Below are 23843 nucleotides of genomic sequence, written 5' to 3' on the forward strand. Positions count from 1 at the left end.
GTTAGACTTCAATATACGTATTAACTCGTCGACCCGACGCAATTCGACGACTCGACAAAACTCGACGACAACCGCATTTTATCGTTATAACTTTGCTAAAGCTGACTATGTGAAACTGAACGACATGATATCAATGTTTAACAATAGCTTTCATTGTTCCAATTTTATTTCACTTGACGAAGCAGTATGTTCATTCTCGTCCTTCATGCTGCAAGCCTTTGTTGTATGCGTCCCAGTTCAGCGTCCTAAACCTAACCCCCCCTGGGCGGACCGCACACTCAAACGACTCAAACGTGTAAAAAGAGCTGCTTATCGTCACTACCAAACGCGCCGCTGCCAAAGATCTCGCTCGATCTACTTTGACACGCACTCTTTATACTGCAGCTATAACAGGTTTCGATATGGCACATATTTGAGTAATATTCAATGTAACCTCTGCAGGTGGCCTGACTCGTTTTGGCGCTTCTACAACAGCAAAACAAAATCCACGCATACACCGAAATCCATTACGTACAAAGGAGCAACAAGTGCCAACACTAATGAAATGTGCAATCTCTTCGCGGATCGCTTCGCAGATTGCTTTTCACCGGCCATGAATGATACCGATACCATTGATGCTGCTCTCGTCAACACTCCGGCTGGAGCAATTAACATGAGCACTCCTTTCATCGACAGTGAGATCGTTTTATCTGCCCTAGCGCAACTAAAGCCTTCCTTCGCTCCTGGACCCGACGGAATTCCTTCTACCGTGCTGAAACGCTGTCAAACGACAGTAGCACCTATCCTTGCAAAATTGTTCAATGCATCGCTAGCCAATGGCTACTTTCCTAAAGCATGGAGGAAATCTTGGATGGTTCCTATTTACAAAAAGGGCGACAGGACAGATGCCATCAACTACCGGGGTATTACATCCTTGTGTGCCATTGCCAAGGTGTTCGAACTAGTGATATACAAAAATCTGCTACATGCATGCCGCAGCTACCTAAGTCCGTATCAACATGGATTCGTGCCAAAAAGTCGACTACCACGAACCTGGTTGAATTTGTAACCTATTGCACTAGTCAAATTGATGCCGGAGCTCAAGTCGATGCAATTTATACCGATCTAAAAGCAGCATTCGACTCTCTTCCGCACGCAATTCTTCTCGCTAAACTCGATAAGCTAGGAGTTCCCAGCCCGCTCGTACAGTGGCTTAAGTCGTACCTAATTAATCGCACATACATCGTGAAAATTGATAAGCACATGTCCAAAGAAATAGTCAGCAGCTCGGGTGTGCCACAAGGAAGCAACATTGGCCCGCTTCTCTTCATATTGTTTATCAACGATGTTACCCTCGCTTTACCTCCCGACAGTATCAGTCTGTTTGCCGACGACGCAAAAATTTTTGCGCCTATTAACAACACAGGTGATTGTACATTCCTGCAAGACTGCATCGAAATTTTCTGTTCGTGGTGCAAGCGTAATGGACTGACTATCTGCATCGAGAAATGCTACTGTGTGTCTTTTAGTCGATGCAGGAGCCCAGTGACTGGGACCTACTTCATGGACGGCACTGCAGTTAATCGACAGAATCATGCCAAAGACCTGGGCGTTCTGCTTGACTCTAGTTTGAACTTTAAACAGCATATCGATGACGTTGTAGCCAGAGGAAATCAATTACTTGGCGTGGTTATCCGGACAACTAATGAATTCCGCAACCCCATGTGCATCAAAGCTGTGTACAACTGTATCGTTCGTTCGGTTCTGGAATATTCGTGCGTAGTCTGGAGCCCAACTACCGCTTCTTCAATTGCTCGAATTGAGGCGATTCAACGTAAGCTCACGAGATATGCCCTACGCCTACTTCCCTGGCAGGATCGCAATAATCTTCCTCCGTATGCTGCGCGGTGCCGTCTTCTAGGCCTTGAACCTCTTTCGGTTAGAAGACGCAATGCACAGTGTTCTTTCATCGCTGGATTGCTAAATGGCTCTATCGACTCATCGCCATTGTTGCATCGAGTCGATATCTATGCACCATCCCGAACACTTAGGTCTAGAGAAACTCTACGGCTCGCTCAACCCCGTTCCAGTGCTGGTCGGTCAGACCCTATGTTCCGCATGTCGGCTGTCTTCAACACTGTCTCGGATTGCTTCGACTTCGACATCTCAACTCAGTGCTTCAAGGAACGTCTCCGGCTTTTGCCGTGGCCGCAGTGAATTGCGATGCAAATCTTGTTTTTGCTATGTATTTTTTTTTTTATTGAACTGTTACATCTTAATTAGGCCATACGGCCCGTTGAAGATTAATAAATAATAATAATAATAATAATAATAATAACAGTTCGTGATAATTTTCCATTGCCTCTTATAGACACCTGCCTAGAACATTTGGGACATAAACAATACTTTACGTTACTAGACCTCAAAAGCGGATTTCATCAGTTAGTTATGGATGAAGAATCGATTAAATATACGGCGTTCGTTACACCTGATGGGCAGTACGAATATACCCGCATGCCCTTCGGATTGAAAAATGCTCCGGCTGAGTTCCAACGCTTTATTAATTATTAAAGATTTTGACCAACATCTTGAACTGATCGGACAAGTGTTAAACGCGATACGCAAAAATGGTTTGGAGTTACGACTGGACAAATGCAAATTTGCCCAAAGCGAATTAGAATACCTTGGTTACAATGCAAACTGTTTAGGAATACGTCCGAGTGAACATCATATTAAATCAATTAAAAACTACCCCTTTCCTCGTAGCAAGAAACAAGTTCAACAGTGCTTAGGCTTATTTTCATTTTTTCGGCGGTTCGTTCCATCTTTTTCAAGTATTGCAAAACCACTAACAAACTTATTAAAAGAAAAAGTACCATTTGAGTTTACTAATGAATGCATTCAATCATTCGAAACTTTACGAAATAAACTTATTCAATCACCTGAGCTGTCAATTTACGACCCTAGTAGAGAAACCGAACTACATTGCGATGCAAGTTCTAGTGGTTTTGGATCGGTTTTACTACAAAAACAAGATGATGATAAGTTTCACCCAATTGCTTACTTTTCAAAAACAACATCGGACGATGAATCCAAATTACATAGTTATGAGCTGGAGACACTTTCAGTAATTTACGCACTCAAAAGATTTCACACTTACGTCCATGACATTCCCATAAAAATAGTGACAGATTGTAACTCATTGGTCCAAACACTGCAACACCGCAAGTTATCAGCAAAAATCGCTCGTTGGTCATTATTCCTAGAAAATTATGACTATTCCATGCAACATAGGCCGGGATCATCTATGCCTCATGTAAATGCATTAAGTCGAATAGAACACGTAGCAGTGATAGATGATCTGGATATAGATTTCCAATTACGGATTGCACAAGCTCGTGATGTAAATATTCAAAAAATAAAAACTGAACTACAGTCTAGGTCAGTAAGTGATTTCACTCTTCGTGATGGAGTAGTGTACAAACAGTCTTCACCAGGTCGATTTAAATTCTATGTACCATCAGAAATGATTAACAATGTAATTCGATATATTCACGAAGAAATAGGACATCTAGCAGTCGATAAATGCTATTTACAAATCAATAAGAATTATTATTTTCCACAAATGAAAACTAGAATTCACAATTACATTAAAAACTGTATGAAATGTGTAATATATTCCGCCCCCGTGAAAACTAATCATAAAAACTTGTACACTATACCTAAAATTGCCAATCCTTTTGATACATTACATATCGATTTCATAGGTCCTCTTCCTTCAATAGATTCAAAGAAGAAACATTTGCTAGTAGTAATAGATAGTTTCACAAAGTTTACAAAGTTATACCCAACAATATCTACAAGCACCCGTGAAGTGTGCAATGCTCTTAAATTATACATGTCATATTACAGTCGCCCTAAGCGAATAATTAGCGATAGAGCAACATGTTTTACGTCCGATGATTTTTCAAGTTTTGTATCATCTCGAGGAATTACACATATACTAAACGCAACAGGATCACCTCAGGCAAACGGGCAAGTAGAACGGGTCAACCGCGTCCTACGACCTATTTTAAGCAAACTTACGAACCCGACTAATCATGCTGATTGGACAGTTCAAATTCCATCGGTTGAATATGCGCTCAATAATACAATTCACGCATCTACTCACTTCTCTCTATCTGTACTTTTATTTGGAACAGAACAACGAGGACCGATTCTAGATGAACTGACAGAATACCTAAATGATCCAAATCAAGCTTCACCTAGGGATTTCAATACATTAAGAACCATAGCATCGAATAATATTACCAAGCATCAGGGGATTAATGAACGACAACATGCTATCAAATCTAAACCAGCACCTGTGATTACTGAAGGGGAATTTGTGGTCGTACGTAATATAGATAACACCGTCAATTCAAACAAAAAATTTATTGCTCGATACAAGGGCCCCTATGTTATAGAGCGTTTCTACATACACCGAGAATGCAGCTGAGAAAATAATTGACAGCATGCTTTGACAGCGACTGACAGCATTTTCGATGAGAGAATTCTCCTCGGCATGCAAAGAACGATGGAGCTGAGAAAAAATTGAATTGGCAGTTTATAGCGATCGATCAATTATAGTTTGCATTTTTGCCGTCTAATAATCGTAGAAATATTATTAAAAGTAAAAGAAACTTTTTTGACTTCATTTTAGCGATTAAAATTGATTTTTTGAACATCATTTTAAAAGTCTCATCTCGGCGCTTTTCAGAGCTTCTACACACACCGGCGTGAGAAACCGGTTGTCAATTCTCTCACAGCCATCTCTCAGCTGCTTTCTCGGTGTATGTAGAAACGCTCATACACAAAATAATTCCAAACGATCGGTACGTCGTCCGTGACATTGATAGGTGTCAAATGACTCAAATAGCTTATGACGGAGTTTTGGAAGCTGATAAAATAAGACGATGGATAGTCCCTCTCCCTGGTGGCGATTGACTCTTTACAAACAATCTTAGGCAACACTAATAGCATAGTAATTGAGGGCAATTAATGGAGTCAGGAAAGGCCGAGCTGTAGACGTATCATAAATATGAACCTTGGTCAACCTCACCTCAAAATGTATGTATACCTTATCCTTAACTGTCAAAAGGATATGACAACGTCTGTCATTCGAAAACGGGATCACAAATAAACAAGTCGGAAACACCTTGCTCCGTACAAAACTCGGTTGGAATAAAACCTTAGTTTACAAGATACTAGATAGCTGCATAAAAAAATGGTTCACAAACTTGACTATCGATGCAAATGTTCGTCACGATCAAGGTGGATTAAAAATATCAGGTGGTGGATCGCCTTTGGGGGGTCGCCATAGTTGAGGGACTTTACGTCATTTTAAAACCGTTAACCATTGGTTTCCGCACTCAATGCTTAGCAAATAGAGCAGATTTCTTTGTTATTATGTGCATTTTTGTGTGTCTATTGGTTTTATCGAAAAAATGAGATATATTAACAAAAGTTGATTTGTTTATGCACGAAATTTAAAATCATGTGAGTAAGAGTTCTAATCCCAAGCGCCACAGATTAAGCTTAAAAGACTGGAACATTGAATATCCATAGAAAAAAAAATGAAAGCTCCACAGCTTCATTGGTTTGATCAATAGATGGCGTATTACAACTCATCATTATATTGCTATCCTTTTCTTGCAATGTGTTTTGACAAGTTTCATCTTATCATGACCTATATAGCCTTCTAACTTTCCGAGCAAAAATCTATATGAATGGTCGTGTGGTAAGATACGTGGGTATCAACACCAACGACCATTACTCAAATCTCACTTGCTTCAGTGCTGGTGGTTTCCATTGGAGTTTAGTATTTAAACAATCGTATCGCCGTTCTAGTTCTAGCGATGCATAACTTCAATGTGAAAACCATACAACAGTACAGAGGAAATAAGAAAGATCTCCTCCAAGCGATGAAGCTCAACTGATTGGGGTATCCCACCAACAGAGAGCGCCACCAGCTTTTTAGCTATTTTTAGAATGCATGAGTCGTTTGCCGTCTGCTAAACAAAGTCTTTCTATATTCATTTTAGGTAGAGAACTTGAGTCGTTTAGAAGCCGTTTAGTGGTCGTTTAGTGGATTTGTGGCACTTGGGATCTCACGTAAATTGTCCATGCGGCTCGTAGATAATGAGGAATTAATGTGAAAATTGGAAAAAAATGATTTCTTAGTTTTTATCACCAAAAATGTCGAAAACACAATGAATTGTACAATAAATTCACGGAATAACACAAAATAATACACTTTAATCGATGTTTGAATGTTAAACAAGAACTTGCAAAGTTCAAAATATATCTTTAAAGAATATTTAATCGAAAAAATGAGGTAGATAAATTATATGAACAAATTTAATAAATGTAAATAAAGTTTGAATCCTGGGGACCTGACGTCAAGTGACGAATTGTCAAAATGCACTCAAAGTCCACCACCTTATATTTTTAAATCCACCTTGGTCACGATCAAGGTGTGTTTATTAAGGAGGTGAATTGTTAGCGCGTTTTCCGGGGGCCATCATTGAGTATTGTTATGTCAAATCGCATACAATTTTCTATACCCCCCTCCAGCCCTCCCCGATTTTAATACCGGAGCCCCCAGTATTGTTATGTCAAATCGTGAAATGTCAATTTGCTCTGAGGCACTTCACCTCCTAATATCCATACACCTTGGTCACGATAGAACAGCTGTCAATTTTATGCGCACGATTAAGCGGCCAGACGGTTAATCCGTCCCCGGATAATCGACGTTGTACTGTACAGCGAAATGAATTATTTGACAGGTGAAATATCTGACAGGTACAGGTAAAGGGTTGGGGGAGACACAACATCCGATTTCGAAACTCACTGAAACATAATATCTTCTTAAGCAGAACATTCCCTAATTGGAATAAATAATGAACTGTTGACTCAAAATGGACGAAGTACTACATATTGAAGTTATTAAATGGGTTTAGTTACGATTTTGTGCACGTTATTTGTTTACATTGCACATCAGCTGGTTGCTGTGAAGCTTTATCCGTCAAATATTTCGCCTGTCAAATTGTTTCTTTTAGCTGTATATTTCACCTCATGTGGCCTCGCGGTTATTGTGTACCTATTTTCGGCAGCATTTAAATTGAAAAATAACTTTTTTATCGTGATTTTTAAATTCTAAACAAGTAAGAACATTTTATACATGCATGAAATCTTTTTAATAAACCACACTTTCATTGTTTAATTGTTCTGGTTTTGTTAAACACAAAACCTACCAAACTATTGGCTATTGCCGAAAAATGCTGAGCTTTGCACAATTTAGTTGATATTTTGGAAAATAAGCAAGGAAATGGTGTGAAACTTGGTATATGAATAACAAATGAGTATACTTTCACTACAAAATTGTGTTTTGTGACATTTTTTTACCGTATTTGTGCAGAATTTCACGTTTTTAGTTACCCTGTCGAAAATAGGTACACTGCCGAAATCTGGTACAGTTACCCTATTCTGGCCACAGATAAAATCAGTTTTCAAATCAAAATGTACAGCTTCTTCTTCTTTTGGCGCAACAACCTTAGTCGATCAAGGCCTGCCTGTACCACTTGTGGGCTTGGCTTTCAATGACTTATGGATTATCACCCCCCTTCCCCATAGCAGGATAGTCAGTCCTACGATGGGCGGCACGGTCTATTTGGGGCTTGAACCCATGATAATAGTTGCCATTTAATAAAGTTTAGGGTAACATCTGAACATGTTGTACGTGTTCATTTTCATACCACCATAAGGTGTGTGCGAGATTTCATTGAAAATGATCCAGCCATTGTGGAGGTTGCTGTCAACAAACACCGTGACACGAGATTTTTTTCTATATAGTGAAGAGAAGAGATTATCCACAAAAACAAGTACTTCTCTTTTTTCGTCTCATACTGTAATCCTATTTTTGAAAAAGAGGCTCGAAAGATTTGTTACAAGAGAAATTCCTTCAAGAGAAAATTTTATTGTTTTCTCCACCGGTGTTCTTCCATTTCATTTCTTTACTGCTTCCTCCTGTTCGACTCCTGTGTTAATCTCAATAAGAATCGACTATCTCCAGGAATTAAATCTTCCGACTCCTTTGTCACTCTTTGCCGAATTGAATCTTGTTACTCGTTTGCAACTCTTTATGGAAGAGAATCTTTCTAAGTCATTGCAATTCTTAGCGAAATTAAATCTTTGCGAAACTGTCACTTTCCTGGGTTGAATCTTTAACAGAATTGAATATTTTCTGAATAGAATATTTGCGTACAGTCTTTCCCCGAGTTACAAGATACTCTTGTTACGTGAAATCGAGTTACGCGAATTTTAATTTATGACAGTTCAGATGTAAAATCAGTACAATTTTCTATATCAATTGTCATGGGTAAAATTATTTGATTTTTTTTTTCAAAAGTTATAAGTCACTTAAAAACAGAAATAACCCATTTATCTACACCAGGGGTCTCCAAACTACGGCCCGCGATGACTGGGTAAAGGTTAAATTAAAAAGACTAACCTGACTAACCAATCAAAATTATTTTTTTTAATTCTGAAAGACGAAAATCAAGATTCAATAAAAGAAAGCTCCAGAAATTTTATATATTTTGTTAGTATTTTCTCATTAAAACGAGATTTGAACTTCCACTCATTCTAAAGGTAGCGTCAAAATGGCCCTCAACAATGTTGATTGTGAAGCAATGCGGCCCGCGAACTGAAAAGTTTGGAGACCCCTGATCTACACCAATAGCATCAAATACGTAATAAATTACATAAATGAACTAAGTTCAATCAATACTCTTTATTAATCAAGTATATTTTGGCTATAAAACGTGATATTCAACTTGCGCGAAAATTCGAGTTACGCGAATGTTTCTGGAACGCATTATTCGCGTAACTCGGGGAAAGACTGTCGGGGCGACTATGGGCTTCGAACGACGAGATCCGTTCGCCGCGGTTGTCAGAAGGCGCTCACTTGGCGCTCAGTTTTAAAATAACGTAGGGGAAAGCGGGGCAAAATGGGCATGTGGGGCAAAATGGGCACCCTCTATTTAAGCATTATATGACTACAAAGATACTTTCCAATGCTCAAAATGTATCCATTGGAGTGTTTTATGAACACCATGTAAGTTTCATAACCCTTACATGACAAAAAACCAAGAAAAATGCAAAATAAGGTTTAGTAGCATATTGATGTAATTTTTGCCACTTCGAAAATAAGCTTAAACCAGTGTCACAGGGATGCGTTGAAGTTGTACATGATATATTTTTAAAGATATGATTTTTCTATATAATTTGTCTGAAGAAAGCAAGGCGATTGAATGAGTATTTTTACTAATATAACAAAAAATATAAAAATGCTTCACGTGGGGCAAAATGGGCAGATGCTTTTGACATACGGCGCTTGGTGAGGCTGTGGTGTTGTATTTGTCGCCTCAATAATGATATCAGGCACAGATTAAAAACATTCGATTTTGTAGATTTAAACGTGTAAAAACTGTTTTAATTTTAATAACATATTTTTGGAAGAATTTTAAGGGCTTTTCTGACCAGCAAAACAAAAGATAGAACAAAAATACATTTCACGAAACGTGCGCAAAAGCATAGACCATTACCTAAGCGCAGTTGTTGTGGCCCATTTTGCCCCAGTGTTTTGACGTTTCACAGTTTGTTTACATATGCCCATTTTGCCCCAGGGCTATGCCCATTTTACCCCGCGTGTCAAAAATGCTTCTCGTAAAACATCAACTTTTATTTTACATTATTTACATGTTTTTAAGTTGTTTTCATACTATGTGGCAATTTAAATCCATAGATAAATGGTGGAGGTATGCAATAATGAAAGAAAAATTGTGTTTTATGGCATATTCAAAGGAATATTCAGTAAACTGCTTAACATGCCCATTTTGCCCCGCTTTCCCCTACCATTGAGAGACCGTAAGAACCCGTCCGGCAAAATGAGTGTATTTTTTGAGTGATTTGAGTGACGCTGTCGAAATACAAGGCCCGATTATTAAACACAAACGGAAATGACACAAGACAAGTGCGTCAAGACAAACGGAAAATAGGTATGCATTTTGAAACCGTTCTTGTGACAGACAAGTTTCGTTAATTTTTTTCTTTCGTTAAAGCTGTGTCGATGTGTCAAAATGTTCAAAATCAAAACAAAAAACGTAAACAAGTTTATTTAAGACACGATCGTTTATCAAGCTAACAATCCTTGTTTAAAACATCGAAATGATTTTATCTCACTTCGTAAGTGACGATAGCGGCAGTGAAGAAGAAACAACGGTAGATCTGGCAAAACAGCGCCGACTGCTTCGAAGTGTTTTCGACCCGTTACAGCTTCATAACCAAGCGTGAGTTAAGCATACGGATCATTTGTGCAAACCGTGTTATACATGTTTCATTTCGTGGTTGTTAATTTCAGATTTAAGAAAACATTTCGTGTGTCGAAGGAAATTTTCCTTGACATTCTGGCGGAGATTAAGCCCTCCGAGTCTTTGTTATTCCTAAAAGTGTAAGCAGTATTAGATGTGATAATTACATGTGCCTATGCTGTTGGTTGTTGAAGCAGCCACTCAAAGAAGAAGTTGCTGGAATCCAATGCTGTTGAACGCAAACCAGGTGCGTGAGCCCTTCATCTTTCGACTACCATCGAAGAACAACAGAGGAAGGAAATAACAGCAGCACGTTACCAGTATCTCCAGCTTATCGCCATTTGTATGGATATGGCAGTACACATATTTTTATTTGAAATGATAAAATTAGATTATTTCTGAAATAAAATACTTATATTATGTCGTGAAAGCAACAGCAACAACTCTGTTGTTGTGTTTTGTCGGTCAAACAATCTGAGATTGGCGCCTTTCCGTCCGACGGAAAGCAGTTTGACAATTTTGGATTTCCGTTTGTGTTTCATAATACATATCTTGGCAGTATGCTTGTGAGTTTGTGTTTCGTCAAAAAAAAAAATTCCAACACACAACACAAACGGATGTCATAATACAAATCTTCCGATTTTGACAACTTGTCTTTACAATTTGTGTTTAATAATCGGGCCTACAGTGTCTCTTCGACGAATGAGTTACACCCTCGCGCGAGCCCTCCCCCTCCCCACCCGTAACGCACGGTGCGCTCTGCAGTTCTCAATGTGTTTGTGTTCTTTCGAGCCATGCTACCAACACATCAAAAGGTTTTTGTTTTTCGCTTTCTTTCATGCACTTATTCTAAAACTAAACACAAACACTGTCCTTTTTTATTACATTAAACACTTTATTGAAACATAAAGTACACACTAAAGTACACATTTAGAATCCTTCATACTCACGAATGACGTCATACCGGGTCGAGCCAGGCTGCGGGAAACTTGTCGACAATCTGCGTTGCCTCTGCTCATCAAATTCTTACCTGTTGATGCACGCACTGCATGTGCGTCTGTGCACACTGTTTATTCACTGCACACTTCACCAAAACACACCGGCGCACGAGACTTAAACGAAATGCGCATCAACGCACAAACACTGCGCGCGGGACTTGAAACGAAACGCGCACAACCATCTCCGGCAAAGCGTCGCGCTGTACTGGTGGTGTTGTACGCGTAGGAGGGGGGGACATACGGAGCGATGGTTCGATGCTGTAGTGTAAGCGAGACAACACGATGTGATGAGCAGCTCCAAGTTGAGCTCGCTGAAAGAAGACACACACACATTCACAGACGGCTCGTCAAAGCACGGTATTTGTATTGGTGTTAGTGAAGTGCGCGTGTAAAACAGAATGCGAACTCTCATCGCAGCGCGCTTCTCCGTGCTTCCTCAAGCTTCCTCATACCCCTCGGCCTGAATCACTCAAAATTTGGGGTCTCATTGTTTGCGTGGAAGCGCGCGAAAGAATGAGTTCTACCTGCCGGGGTCGAACGTTCCCGTTTGTATGGGGAGAAATCCGCGAGGTTTTGCGCTGCGGATTTGGAACGAATGTTGTTTTCAATGTAACATTTTGCTTCAAATTTTGCTTTAAATCGTTGAAGTGAATTGAACTTAGAGGTATGTAACATTTTGAAAATGTTTTGTGATCTATTTCCAATAAAAAAAGTTTTCATCAGTTTTGAAAATGTATAATAAAAAAAACATAAAATATATCGGAATATAAATATACATACAAATATCTATAATAAAAAAGTTGTATATATATATATATATATATATATATATATATATATATATATATATATATATATATATACTGAATATGTTATATGCTGAAAACTTTATAGCAAATATCGAAAAACATTTGCACCATGTAAATAACGTTTATAACTCTTTAAAATAAAATCAATCAGTATTTTTATACTTTTTTATAAAGTAAATCCAATCCTGTCGTCCCTCCTAAATTTGAAATAACTTAAATTCAAATTTAAAGAAAGTGAGTAAAGCCACCTTATAATTCATAACAAATCATCCAATAATGATGTAACGAATGAAATCCAATACCAACGGCCAAAAACATCAAAATTCAAAATTTAACCATCCTTGAATCGTAGATATAAACGTCTTTAAATGCTTGACAGTTTTATCTCATGATTCTCATTCTCTCATGAGCGTCGAACGGATTTCGTCGTTCGAAGCCGGTACTCGCCCCGTGTATGTTGAACACACTTTTTCACTAAGTTCGAAGAGAAATCGTATTTTATCGTGTTTGAACATTAGTTTTCGATTACACTCAAGTATCAAGTGGACTTACGGTGGTAAATTAAGCATTTCTAATAACAGAAACTTGTGTTGTTATGAGAAAAAGCTATTAAGAAGCTTTGTAGTGCAAGGCTTCTACATTTCGATTTTTTTATCTTTAATCAATATCCTTTTCTCTTAAATGTAATCCTTTCAACTTGGTTCAGATTTTTGAGGAGGTTGTAAAGTATATAATAATTCGTCTTTTAGAAGGTGGGATTGTTCTTCTTCTTCTTCTTTGGCTCAACAACCGATGTCGGTCAAGGCCTGCCTGTACCCACTTGTGGGCTTGGCTTTCAGTGACTAATTGATTCCCCCCCATAGCAAGATAGTCAATCCTACGTATGGCGGCGCGGTCTATTTGGGGATTGAACCCATGACGGGCATGTTGTTAAGTTGTACGAGTTAACGACTGTACTACGAGACCGGCTCAAAGGTGGGAAAGAAGGTGGGATTCATAAAATTTCGATTTGGCTACAAATGCTTTTAATGGGTCGTATATATTGGTGGTCGATTTTTATGGTGGTATGATTTCGTCTTTATGCACAAGTGTATGCTATATTGACGAATGTTTCTTGCGTCTCGATTTAAATATTTCATCAACTCATGATTTACCAACTACTGGCTCCAATCGGCATCAAAGATGTAACACTCAAAGGTCGGAGCCGTACAGAACCGCTCGGAAAAATACTGACCCGAATGCAGCCTCTACTCGGCAGTAGGAAGCTTGGCATCGTCAAAATCGGTGGAAACGATCGGAGCCAGTTCTGACTGCAGACTAGCCGCGGCGCGCTCCGTGTGAAAAATGACGACTCCAACGGGTCCAAATGGCTCTGGATGGCACCGAGCGGAGCAATTGGTTAGATTTGGTCCTAAGCGGATGATCGGAAATGGTTTTCAACCGTGAATGCGATTGCAACAATTCATCTCTCGTTGTTGCGTAGTTTCCAAGTGTATGTATGTATATATTTGTCTTCCTATTTAGTTTCCAGACAGTTGAAGTAAGTATGTTTTTCCATGTACAATGTGCAATCGAGTCTACCCAAAATAGAATACAAAATTCAATCGAAATCTAATACGACTAAATTTGCATTCGATTCAATGTTTCTTAAGGGTCTCGGTTGCTGTGCGTACGTGTAGAATAAGTTTGTTAGATATAATGTGTACATAAATGTTCTTTTTCTTCGTTGGCACAACAACCGTTGTCGGTCAAGACGTGCCTGAACCATATAAATGTTAGTCTCGAAAAATATAGCGACAGAATTTTTGTTCTTCTCTGGAAAACTGCATACATTTAGACAAATTATAATAATGTATTTTTTTGGTTCGCAAAGCTTTAAACAATTCTCAAAATATTCTCGCCTGCCGCATTCAAAATCGACACGGGCCGCAAGTTTGACATACCTGGTTTAGGCCATGCGTTATGCTATAACCTAGCATTCGGTATACACATGGTGAAATAGTTTTAAGATGAGTTCTATAAAGAGTGAATATGTCCCATCATTTGCTCTATTTATAAAGGCGCTCTATAATGGCGAGACTTGCTAGCCGGTCAACGAACTATAGTCCAAGGAAAACAATCCAGACAACCACAGAAGGTAAAGTTTGCAGAGAACCTTTGTGATTTGCAATTCTACTACCCGTTATTAAGATTAAAGTACAGTTAGAATTGTTCTTACATGAACTCAAGGACGGCTTTGAGCTGCGTGCCGCATTTTGCCAGCCCCTGGTCTAGAAGAATCAATTATAATTTTTCGTTCGTAGGGCAGAATAAGCGTCAAGTTAACTATTTAAACTTATTACAGCAGCACTTTAACGTATACGTGTGTCAATGTTAATGTTAAACCATGGCTTTCTATTATAGCGTTCTTTTAGTTGTAATTGTTGTGAAATATATTGCTTAACAATAACGATACCTGCATGAGAATTTAAATTTCTGTCAAAATAATAATTGCAGAATTTTTTTTTTTTGAGTCTTGATCAAAATGGAAAGAAAATACCTAGTTTGCAATTTGTGTTCTTTTAAGTGTTGTCGATTTTTATTTTACCGATTATAGAACTACGAAGCATTGAGGACTTTTGAATGGCTTGTGTTTTGTTTATGAAATTGTACATATTACTACAAATTGTATCAATTTATCTGATTTTTTACAATGAGGTATGTGTATGAAAGTGAATGGTATATTTATTGTATTATGGTTGCTATGCTATGTTATGGTTGTTATGTTATTACTAATTACATACTATAGTCTGAACTTCGATAGCCTGCCAATTATTGAATATGCGCTTTTTAGTAAGCACGTTTTCCATTAAAAAAATCGGAAATTTTGAATAATACAGGCCATGAGATTTTTGATTTTGTTTTCAAAAACCGTCTTTTGCATATAAACGCATTTTTAATGATATGTCAGCCAACTATCGAGCATTCAACAAAAGGCATGCCAACTAAAAAACGTTCAACTATGAAATTCTGAATGTAATTAATTTAACTATTAAAATTGGTCCTTTCTGATCGAATGCAGTGATTACCTAATTTTTAAAATGTAATATACAAAATGTCTGCAACCAAGTGGTAACTGATAAATGGTTCTGCAACTATACAATTGTAGTTTCCAGTATCTTGAACGACCAGACAGACATCGCATTTAGCTATTATTATGCTCACTTAATCGTAACGTGTGTGCTACTATCGGAACTCAGCGGTTCGTAAATAAAATGAGAAACATCAATTATGGTAGAGACGAGAAAAAAATGTTTTGTAATTTTGCTTGTAATTATTTTTGCTAACTTTATTACATCTTTGTTATGCTTTGGTAAACTATTTTTATACTACTATTTCGAGTCTTTCTTGTGGAATTATTCCATCTCCTTATACAAACATTTACTGTTTTACTATTTTACATAAAAAGCTTACAACCACTTGATTTGAAGCATTCATTGCTATGGTGTTCTATTCAACTTATATTCATAAATTGGTGACATGAATATTGAGGGTAACAAATTAAATAATGATTGAAGAAATATTACAATAGGTAGAAGTTTTGTTTTAGATAAAGTAAAAAAAAAACTGTTTGTTCCTCATAAGATCTTCACAGTGATGGTCATAAAGAGATCCTTTTAAAAGGTAGATTGGACTGCATGGGATCTCCAACGCAGGGTTGGTCGAGTAATTTTGCCAGGTCAGTCTGTTCGGTGGATTAGTTGGTAGATATTGTTAACAATAAGCTAACTTTTGCTTGATGATTTCTGTCTGTCTTTATTTGATTCATCATAGTCTTATTCTGTCTGTCTTATTCCAACTTTGTTGGTTTATGATTGCTAACATATTTGTGTAGGTATATGATTGAATTTATGTTTGTATGCGTGTGACCAAGCTTCTGTGTATGTTTTCTTTTTCAAACTTCCTCACATATTTTTTCTTATACGCGCTCTCGCTTTCTCTGCCCAGTTTTATGTGCATTCTTCGATCCCGCGAAGATCGCTGTATTAACGTTGCCGTTGATGCTGCTGATGAGAGGTCGAACGCCTCGGTAACTGTAAACACGTCAAGAAAGAAGAAAGCAAGCCAAAGAAGTGGGTCATGTTATAAAAAGGCAAGTTCAAGGCAATGAGTCTTTTAGACGGGCGGTGAAGTTCGTACAGAAAAGAGCTCAGTGGTGCATAGCAGTGAGTTGTATTGTGGTGTTAAGAAACATTGTTGTACCTTGCAAATTTACAATAAACTTAAGGTTTGTTCTTGATGGAACATTTAATTACTTATGTTTGCGATATATCTGTTAGTGATCTGTTACCATAGCTGTACATAAGGTGTTTTCGAAATGTATGTTTACAAAGGAGAATTTTTTTCAAAACTATTTGTTTTGTTCAATAGTGCATCGGTTATGAGTTATTTGAAACACACCCAAATAGGTTGTGAAGATTCTCTAAATAAATGAGTGAATAATGCGATTTTTTAAATAGAAAATAATTCTTAACCGGGAAAAAATTAACTTGTTCGGTTAGTTAGTGCACCAAGTTGAAGAAAAAAAAAAACAGTTTGTACTACGTTTTTGTAGTTTAATACTTTTGTCTTATAAGTGCTATTTACTGTGATGTGTGTGAAAGTATATTTTGTTTTGCTTCTTATGTGATAACATAAATATGAAGCTTAAATTAAAAAAAAGCTATTATGCATGGCCATACATTATTAAGCATGGCTAATTATCATAGAATATTTTACTAAATCAGCCCCACAACCGCCTCCGTATGAAAAGATTCCGTTATTGTGGTAATTGATAAAAAACACATTGGAAAAGAATATGCTTCTGTACGGATAGCGGTCAGCAGTTATGGGAAAATGAGAAATCTTTTACAGTTATATTTTATTTAGGTTATGGAACGGGGTTCCGCTGTGTGCCATTTTTAACCCACGTAGCTGTTGGACTTGATTTTAAAGCGAAGAAAAGCAAAGCATAGAACACGTAGAAAGTATATAAAGCCTCTGTAAAATACTTTTGTACACTTATTTTGTGTATGTAATTATTGACGTCATTATGTATATTTAGTTGGACTTGGATAAAAATTTAATAGAATATTTGATGAACATAGAAACAAACTAGCATCGAAGTGGATCTTGACCTTTTTTTGGGGAAATTGCTGTGGTAAATTATTGAAACTTTCTCTTTTGCCTGACAGTGATATTTTGTCTGCCTATTTTGATTCGTACCTACATTCGTCATGCAGCAGCTCTTCGTATTACTGTAGCAGCATCCAAATATAACACGAAGTGTTTTTTTCTTCTTAACTTCAGTATAATAGTTAAAATATTTTGCCACATAGTAAAAGCATTCCAATGATGGATTGGAAAATGAAATATTTGGCAAATGTTTTTCAATTTTCGGATATAAATTCTAGTACTTCAGTCTTACCTATGGGTGCTGGATGATAGTGTTAACATAATCTTACATAAAGGCTCGATTGGATGAATGTTAGTGTTTTAAAATTGATTGCCTTGGTATAGATTAATTTTATTGGCTCGCTCGTGACTGTAAAAAGTTTTAAAACAACAAAATGAAAGAAATAGATCGATTAAATTGAGTGGTAAGCAGTTTTTTTTCTGTATTTTCTGAGGCAGCATGTCTATTGATGTAGGTCATGTCTATTGTAAACAGTGGACCACATAAAACATGTTTGAGAATGTATGACGTGAAGTAATAGTAATTCACTGTCGAGAATAAGTTTTTTGTGTTGATGAGTCGTTTGATATAATTAAGGAAGCAACAAAAATCAGTAAACATGTTCGCTGGTTTCTAGGTTTGAATGATCTCCAAAAAGAGAAAGTTTCCCTTATGGGTATTATATCATGAATTTTGTCCGTCATCGTTGTATTTACTTTCTGCTTTCTGCTTCATGTGGAAGTGAAGGTGCTGTTTTTGGTAGTTTTTTGTGGTTGGTTGGTGCAGATGTGTTATACACGTATTTTAAAATATTTTAACATTTGCCTAATGCAATATAATATGCTTCGTTATATTTCCCAGAAAGATGAATCATAAAGTTGGAGCCAACATGCTTCTCTTGGGGCTAGTATTGAGTAATCTAGTGATATATACCTGGGCATATCCGCAACAGTATCAACAGCACCAGTTACACACAGTGGAGCAGAGAAAGTTTGCGGAAAAACCAAACGCCATTAAGAAAGTGGCACTCGACGACCTCGATGAGATACAGACTAACCAGATACAGGAAGGCGGTTTTTCGTGGTCCAACATGCTTGGACTATTGATGCAAATGATTTTCAACGGCGGTGGAGGAGGCGGCGGAAACGTGCCAACAAAATCTGACGATATTGATAATGGTGTGTCATCCTTTGGTCAATCACCATGGGCAAACGTGATTTCGGTTGGGTTGAAGATCATCACTACCCTGCTAGGAGGAGGTGGTGCAGGGGATGGTATTGATAAGGTTGATAATGGAGGATCACCGATGCAGGTAAGCAATCTAACTAATTGGGACAATCGTACATACCGTAAACGTGGTGGAGGGTGATTAATTATGCAATTTATTTATGAACATAATACAGACTTTTGCATAATGACTTGCAAACGTTCCTCACTAAAAAGATCTCCTGCTACTCATTCACAATAGTTTAGTAGCCTAACAATATTTGAAAGTAGATGAACATTGACTATGGATAAGAAATCGTTGTGAATATATTTTTGTTTTAAAGACATTTGTTTATTATTGACAGTCTTCAAAAAGTAATGAATGGCAAGGTTAGACATAGCAGTACGCAGCCGAAAATAATTAAATCGACAATCGACTTTTATAAAAACCCGCAAAGTTCACTCATGTCCTTTTAATCATCATAACCATTTAAAAGATTTTGTAGCATATACGAAAGTTTTTACGAAATTTATCATCTCAACCAAAATATAAACGACATTATTTTCATGTACACATAATTTTCAAGTCGAAATCTGTTGATTGCAAGAATGGAATAATGTTGCATGTATTTCGTGTCGCTCTACTCCTTTATCATAATAAAATTCAATGTTTTCCGGGTCATTATATTTCTTGTCAACAGCATTAATAACTGATCGCAAGACGATCAACAGTTATCACATATTTTATTTTTGACAGGTGTTGAGGTGTTATGACTCGTAAAATACTGTAATAATCATTCATGTATGTCTTAAAAGGGCCGGTCTGGTGGTACAGTCGCCAACTCATACGACGTAACAACATCCCTGTCATGGGTTCAAGTCCCGAATAGACCGTGCCCCCATACGTAGGACTGACTATCCTGCTATGGTAACAATGAGTCACTGAAATTCAAGCTCACTTCACTAAGTAGGTACAGACAGGCCTTGACCGACAGCGGTTGTTGTGCCAAAGAAGAAGAAGAAGAAGTATGTCTTAAAATTAGCTAGGATTAGTCAATGGTAATGTTTATTTTGCAATGCTTCATAAATCAACAATAAATGTTACTTGCTCCTTGGCTTGTCATTATTCAAATACGATCTTCAGTGATTATCATCATTTTTCTGTTTCCTTCTTTTTGTAACTATGTATCTCCCAATTTTCCTATTCGGACTGTCAATTCTCTTAACTGCTCTCAGATTTAATTAGATGGGTGAGATAATTAGGTTCATCAAGTCGTTTTGCATATTTTTTCACTCTCGCCTTTCATGTTCACTTTCACGTATTTGTACTGGCCTAATATAAATATTCATCGGTTCCATTTGATATTTGACAACCCTATTTAAATGCAGGTTGGCCTTTTTATTCTGTATTATTTGAAGTAAATTTACCTCGTTATTTTAAAAATTATTAGCATTGAACATTTTGTTTCGCTTGATTAACATTTCGCGCTTTGTACTCTAGTGTTGTAAAGTGTAAAAAAAATATTTTAAAAGTGTTAAACATATAACACATACTTCGGTTTAAAATAAATTAGGGGCAGTAAAAATACATCCTAGCTGTCAAAATAAAATTCGTGGGCGATCAAATATGCAGTGCACATCGCAAAATGAGTTAGTTCAATCAGTAGGTGGCCTTCTGATTTTTTCCCTGATATTTTGCATTTAACCTTTAAAAAATGGTGATCTTTGAAGTAAATAACTGCACTCAATAACATTAAACATAAAGATAAAATAACAATACGAAGAATCCATGTTCTCGTAAATTAAAAACAAAAAACCATTTACTCCTGAATAAAAAAAAAACAAAAAACCAGTTCTAGTTCGAATTGGACAATTTTGTTTACAGCGTAAAATAATTAAATGATGTCTTTTTTGCAAAGACATAGTTTGTTTCAATATCAAAGGTTAAATTAATGTGTTATACCATTACAACTTATTCATGCTCATATTCTTATTTCTTATTTTGTTTAAATTGCCTGAATTGTACATGAATTCTTGGCCATTTTTACCCTTACTTTTACTCTACGATCACCACAGCAGTTTTTTTTGCAAGTGTAGTTTAATATAAATTATTTCCTCTGAACATTTAGAACGTTTTAGCTGCCGTATTCACAGCCATGTTTGGCGCCAAAGATCCGGACCAAGTAAATACGATGGCAAAACAGGCTGGAGAGGTATGTATTATTGTAAATTATGTGGTTTTTATCTCTATCTTCTATGATAATAAGATTTTCTGTACAAAAAAATATTCCATTTTTAGTGTATTATATAAATGCATTATCTTACGTGAATTAGTTATCTTGTTGATATTAGAGCTTAAAATACTGTAAATCAATCGTAATGTCGCTCACTAATACTAATGAAAGCGTTGTATTTAAAAGGTGGGATTTGTTCATTAAATCAATAATTCATTCACACAATGATTAAGATGACGTGGCGTTTTTGAGTAAGTGAGATTATTTGAGAATGAAATCAAACAACTAAATGTATAGTTTGCCCTATAATTGAATATATATTTATATATATTTATATCAGATAATTGAAAAAAAAAAATTTTCAAGATACAATTTCCTAAATTTTCAAGATCCGCAAATAAGATCGTACCCCCGTATATGTAGGACTGGCCATCCTGTTCGAGGTATTCGATGAAAAAAAAAAAAAGTTCATTTACGGAACAGGCAGACCAAGACCGTCCATGGTTTTTGTGTCAAACATGAAGAAGAAGTAAATTTTTTTGCTAAATAAAGTGTCAATGGATCCACGCACAAACGGTTTAAGTTTATAAATTTTTGGCAATACTAGATTTGTTTGATGTGCATTTCAGCTTTAAAAGTGATATAAAATGAATTGTTACTCATTAAACAAAGTCTCAACAGTTACTCAGCTATGCTACTTCATAACTTCATAACTCCGTGTGTATATTACAAAAGTGAAGTAATAAAAATATAAAAGTTTCAAATACATGATTTATCATTACAGTTCATTAATATCGTCGTAAATTTGCTGGATGCACTTAAGACGTCATTTTCGCATCGTTCACTGACTGCACGTAGTATGGGAAAGAAGGATGTGATCAGTGATGCTACTGTTGCTAGTATAAGCATGATGAAAGGATACGTACGCAGCACGCGAAATGCAGATGATCGTTGCATGCAGAAATTTCTCTGTGAAGCTAACACTGACTGCATGAGCGCAATTGGAGGATCCAGCATTTTTTGTCAACTAGGATCGTGAGTATTCTGTGGATGTTAAATGATTTATGAACATTTAACATTATTGTTTTACATTGAGCTTTAAAATTATACTGTCTTATTTTTTCAGATATGCTACGAGCTACATCCTAGAGCGACAGACAGGTAAATCGTTCGAAAACTTTTATGAAGCTGGTAGGAATGGCCGTTCCGGATTCGATTGCCGACAGCTATACCTTGAATGTAATGAAGTATAAATCAAAGCGATTAATTAGAGAAAACAAGAAAAAAATGGCAATTTGCTAGGCGAATGAGAAAAATTCAACACTTGTTTTTGATCCATATTTATACAAAGACAATACTACAGCTGTCCAGGATCGATGGTAAAAATGGCAAAACATAATTTTATGATTCCTGCCGTCAAAATCGATAAGCCAACATGTAGCTTTTAAATTTATTTTATATGTAGAGGTAAAAAAAAGTTTTCGTGTCCGTTCTATTTATACTTATTTATAAACATCCTTTATTTATTTGGCTATAGTTCTGTAGTTTTCTGAGCAACTAACTAACATGTTCAAATTCATCATGCCGAGCAGTAAAGTGAGAATTTCAACATAGTGCATGTTTATCTATATAAATCAATCACTTATCCAAGCAATTCTCACGAGTGATAAACTAAGCTAAAAATAAAATAGTTGATTATTGCATACAAATTCTCCATCTGTGTGCTGCTCACAATAAAAAGACACATCTTTTACCAATTTAAATTTATGAGATGTACCATGTAAAACTACAAACGAGCCTTTCACATACATAAAATCACGACACAACTACCTATCCCTGTGATAGTTACTAAAGTGAACACTATTTATTGCAAAATAAAAACAAAATAATAGACCAGGAACAATAGCACTTGTTTATTCTTTACACCCGCTAAACATTACAAAGGATTAGGGTAGTCCCGCAAATTTGAGGTGATTTGAAGTCCATCCCAATTGACATTTTCGAGTTCTAAAATCATGGTTTCGAGCTATTTCCCTTAAACTGGCACCATAAACTTCCCTTAAACTGCACCAGTTTATGGGACTTTTAGTACAAGCCCTTTAAAATCGACTGTGATGTGGCTTTCTGTGACGTTGCTTTCATCTCTATCCTTAAGGATATGTTACGTTATATCGTGATATGTGCCTTCTTTTATCGTCAAATATTAAAGCAAATGAATCTAAAACGAATTGAACGTTATCATCCGATAGAAGAAGGTCATAGGCACGTACAAACGAAAATTTGAAACTTTCTATGTGGTTTATCACACACAAATCCACAATTTTTTGTACTTCGAGAAACATTCGAGCAGATTATGGTTAAAAAATTAGAACAAATGTCAGTCCCAAATAACCAAGATACCGAAGCCGCCACCGATTTCATGTACTAAAATTCCAGTTGCATCAAACAAAGCCAAACACTGTCAGTTTGGTGCGTTAAACCACACGGCCACAGAAGCGGCCTCTTGAATGTTGTTAAAGTAAGTTTTTATACACGGGTAATTCATTTGCTAAACATGTTTCACCCCAATATGTGTTGAATTATGCAAAGGAAGCGATTAAACGAGTGGGTTTAAGTTCGTTTGTTGTAAAACATATTTTTGTGTGTTTGTTTACTTGCAAATGGACTCATTCATTTCGCTGGTCAGTGCACAGTTTATAGATTTATAATACAGTCGTTGACACCAAATTTTGGCTCTAAGGCTGGAAATAGACGAACCGAGATCATCGCGGTACCGCGAAAATCGCGTATGACTTGAGCTGTCAATTCTGTTATAACATCTGACAGATAGGCGAGATAATCGCGGTTCGTGTATGGAACCATCCGAGGTCTGGTGACGATTGAATGTGCCTAGAAGAAATATTTTTCTATCAATTTGCGAATCAAATTATTTATTTCACATAGTTTATGCAAAATAAAATACAAAACTCATTTCTCGACACGAGTTTTCACACAAATCCGCCAGAAAAAGT

General features: G+C 36.7%; 1 protein-coding gene across 4 annotated transcripts in view; it reads left to right on the forward strand.

Moving 5' to 3' along the window:
* The window catches only part of LOC120900642, a 62676-nt gene extending 39944 nt beyond the window's left edge, over positions 1 to 22732 (forward strand). The window contains exons 1-5 of one of the 4 annotated variants that reach the window (XM_040307928.1): positions 16339 to 16465; positions 18254 to 18704; positions 20728 to 20811; positions 21617 to 21867; positions 21959 to 22732. In XM_040307928.1, coding sequence (XP_040163862.1) covers positions 18258 to 18704; positions 20728 to 20811; positions 21617 to 21867; positions 21959 to 22085 — 909 coding nt within the window. In that variant the 5' untranslated portion in view covers positions 16339 to 16465; positions 18254 to 18257 and the 3' untranslated portion in view covers positions 22086 to 22732. Of the gene's footprint in view, positions 1 to 16338; positions 16558 to 18253; positions 18705 to 20727; positions 20812 to 21616; positions 21868 to 21958 lie in introns of those variants that run through there. The other 3 variants (XM_040307929.1, XM_040307930.1, XM_040307931.1) reach the window with 3 other exon arrangements.
* The last annotated feature ends 1111 nt before the right edge of the window (positions 22733 to 23843 follow it).

The sequence above is a fragment of the Anopheles arabiensis genome, chromosome 3 (genome assembly GCF_016920715.1).
Source record: "Anopheles arabiensis isolate DONGOLA chromosome 3, AaraD3, whole genome shotgun sequence".
Taxonomy (NCBI): Eukaryota; Metazoa; Arthropoda; class Insecta; order Diptera; family Culicidae; genus Anopheles; species Anopheles arabiensis.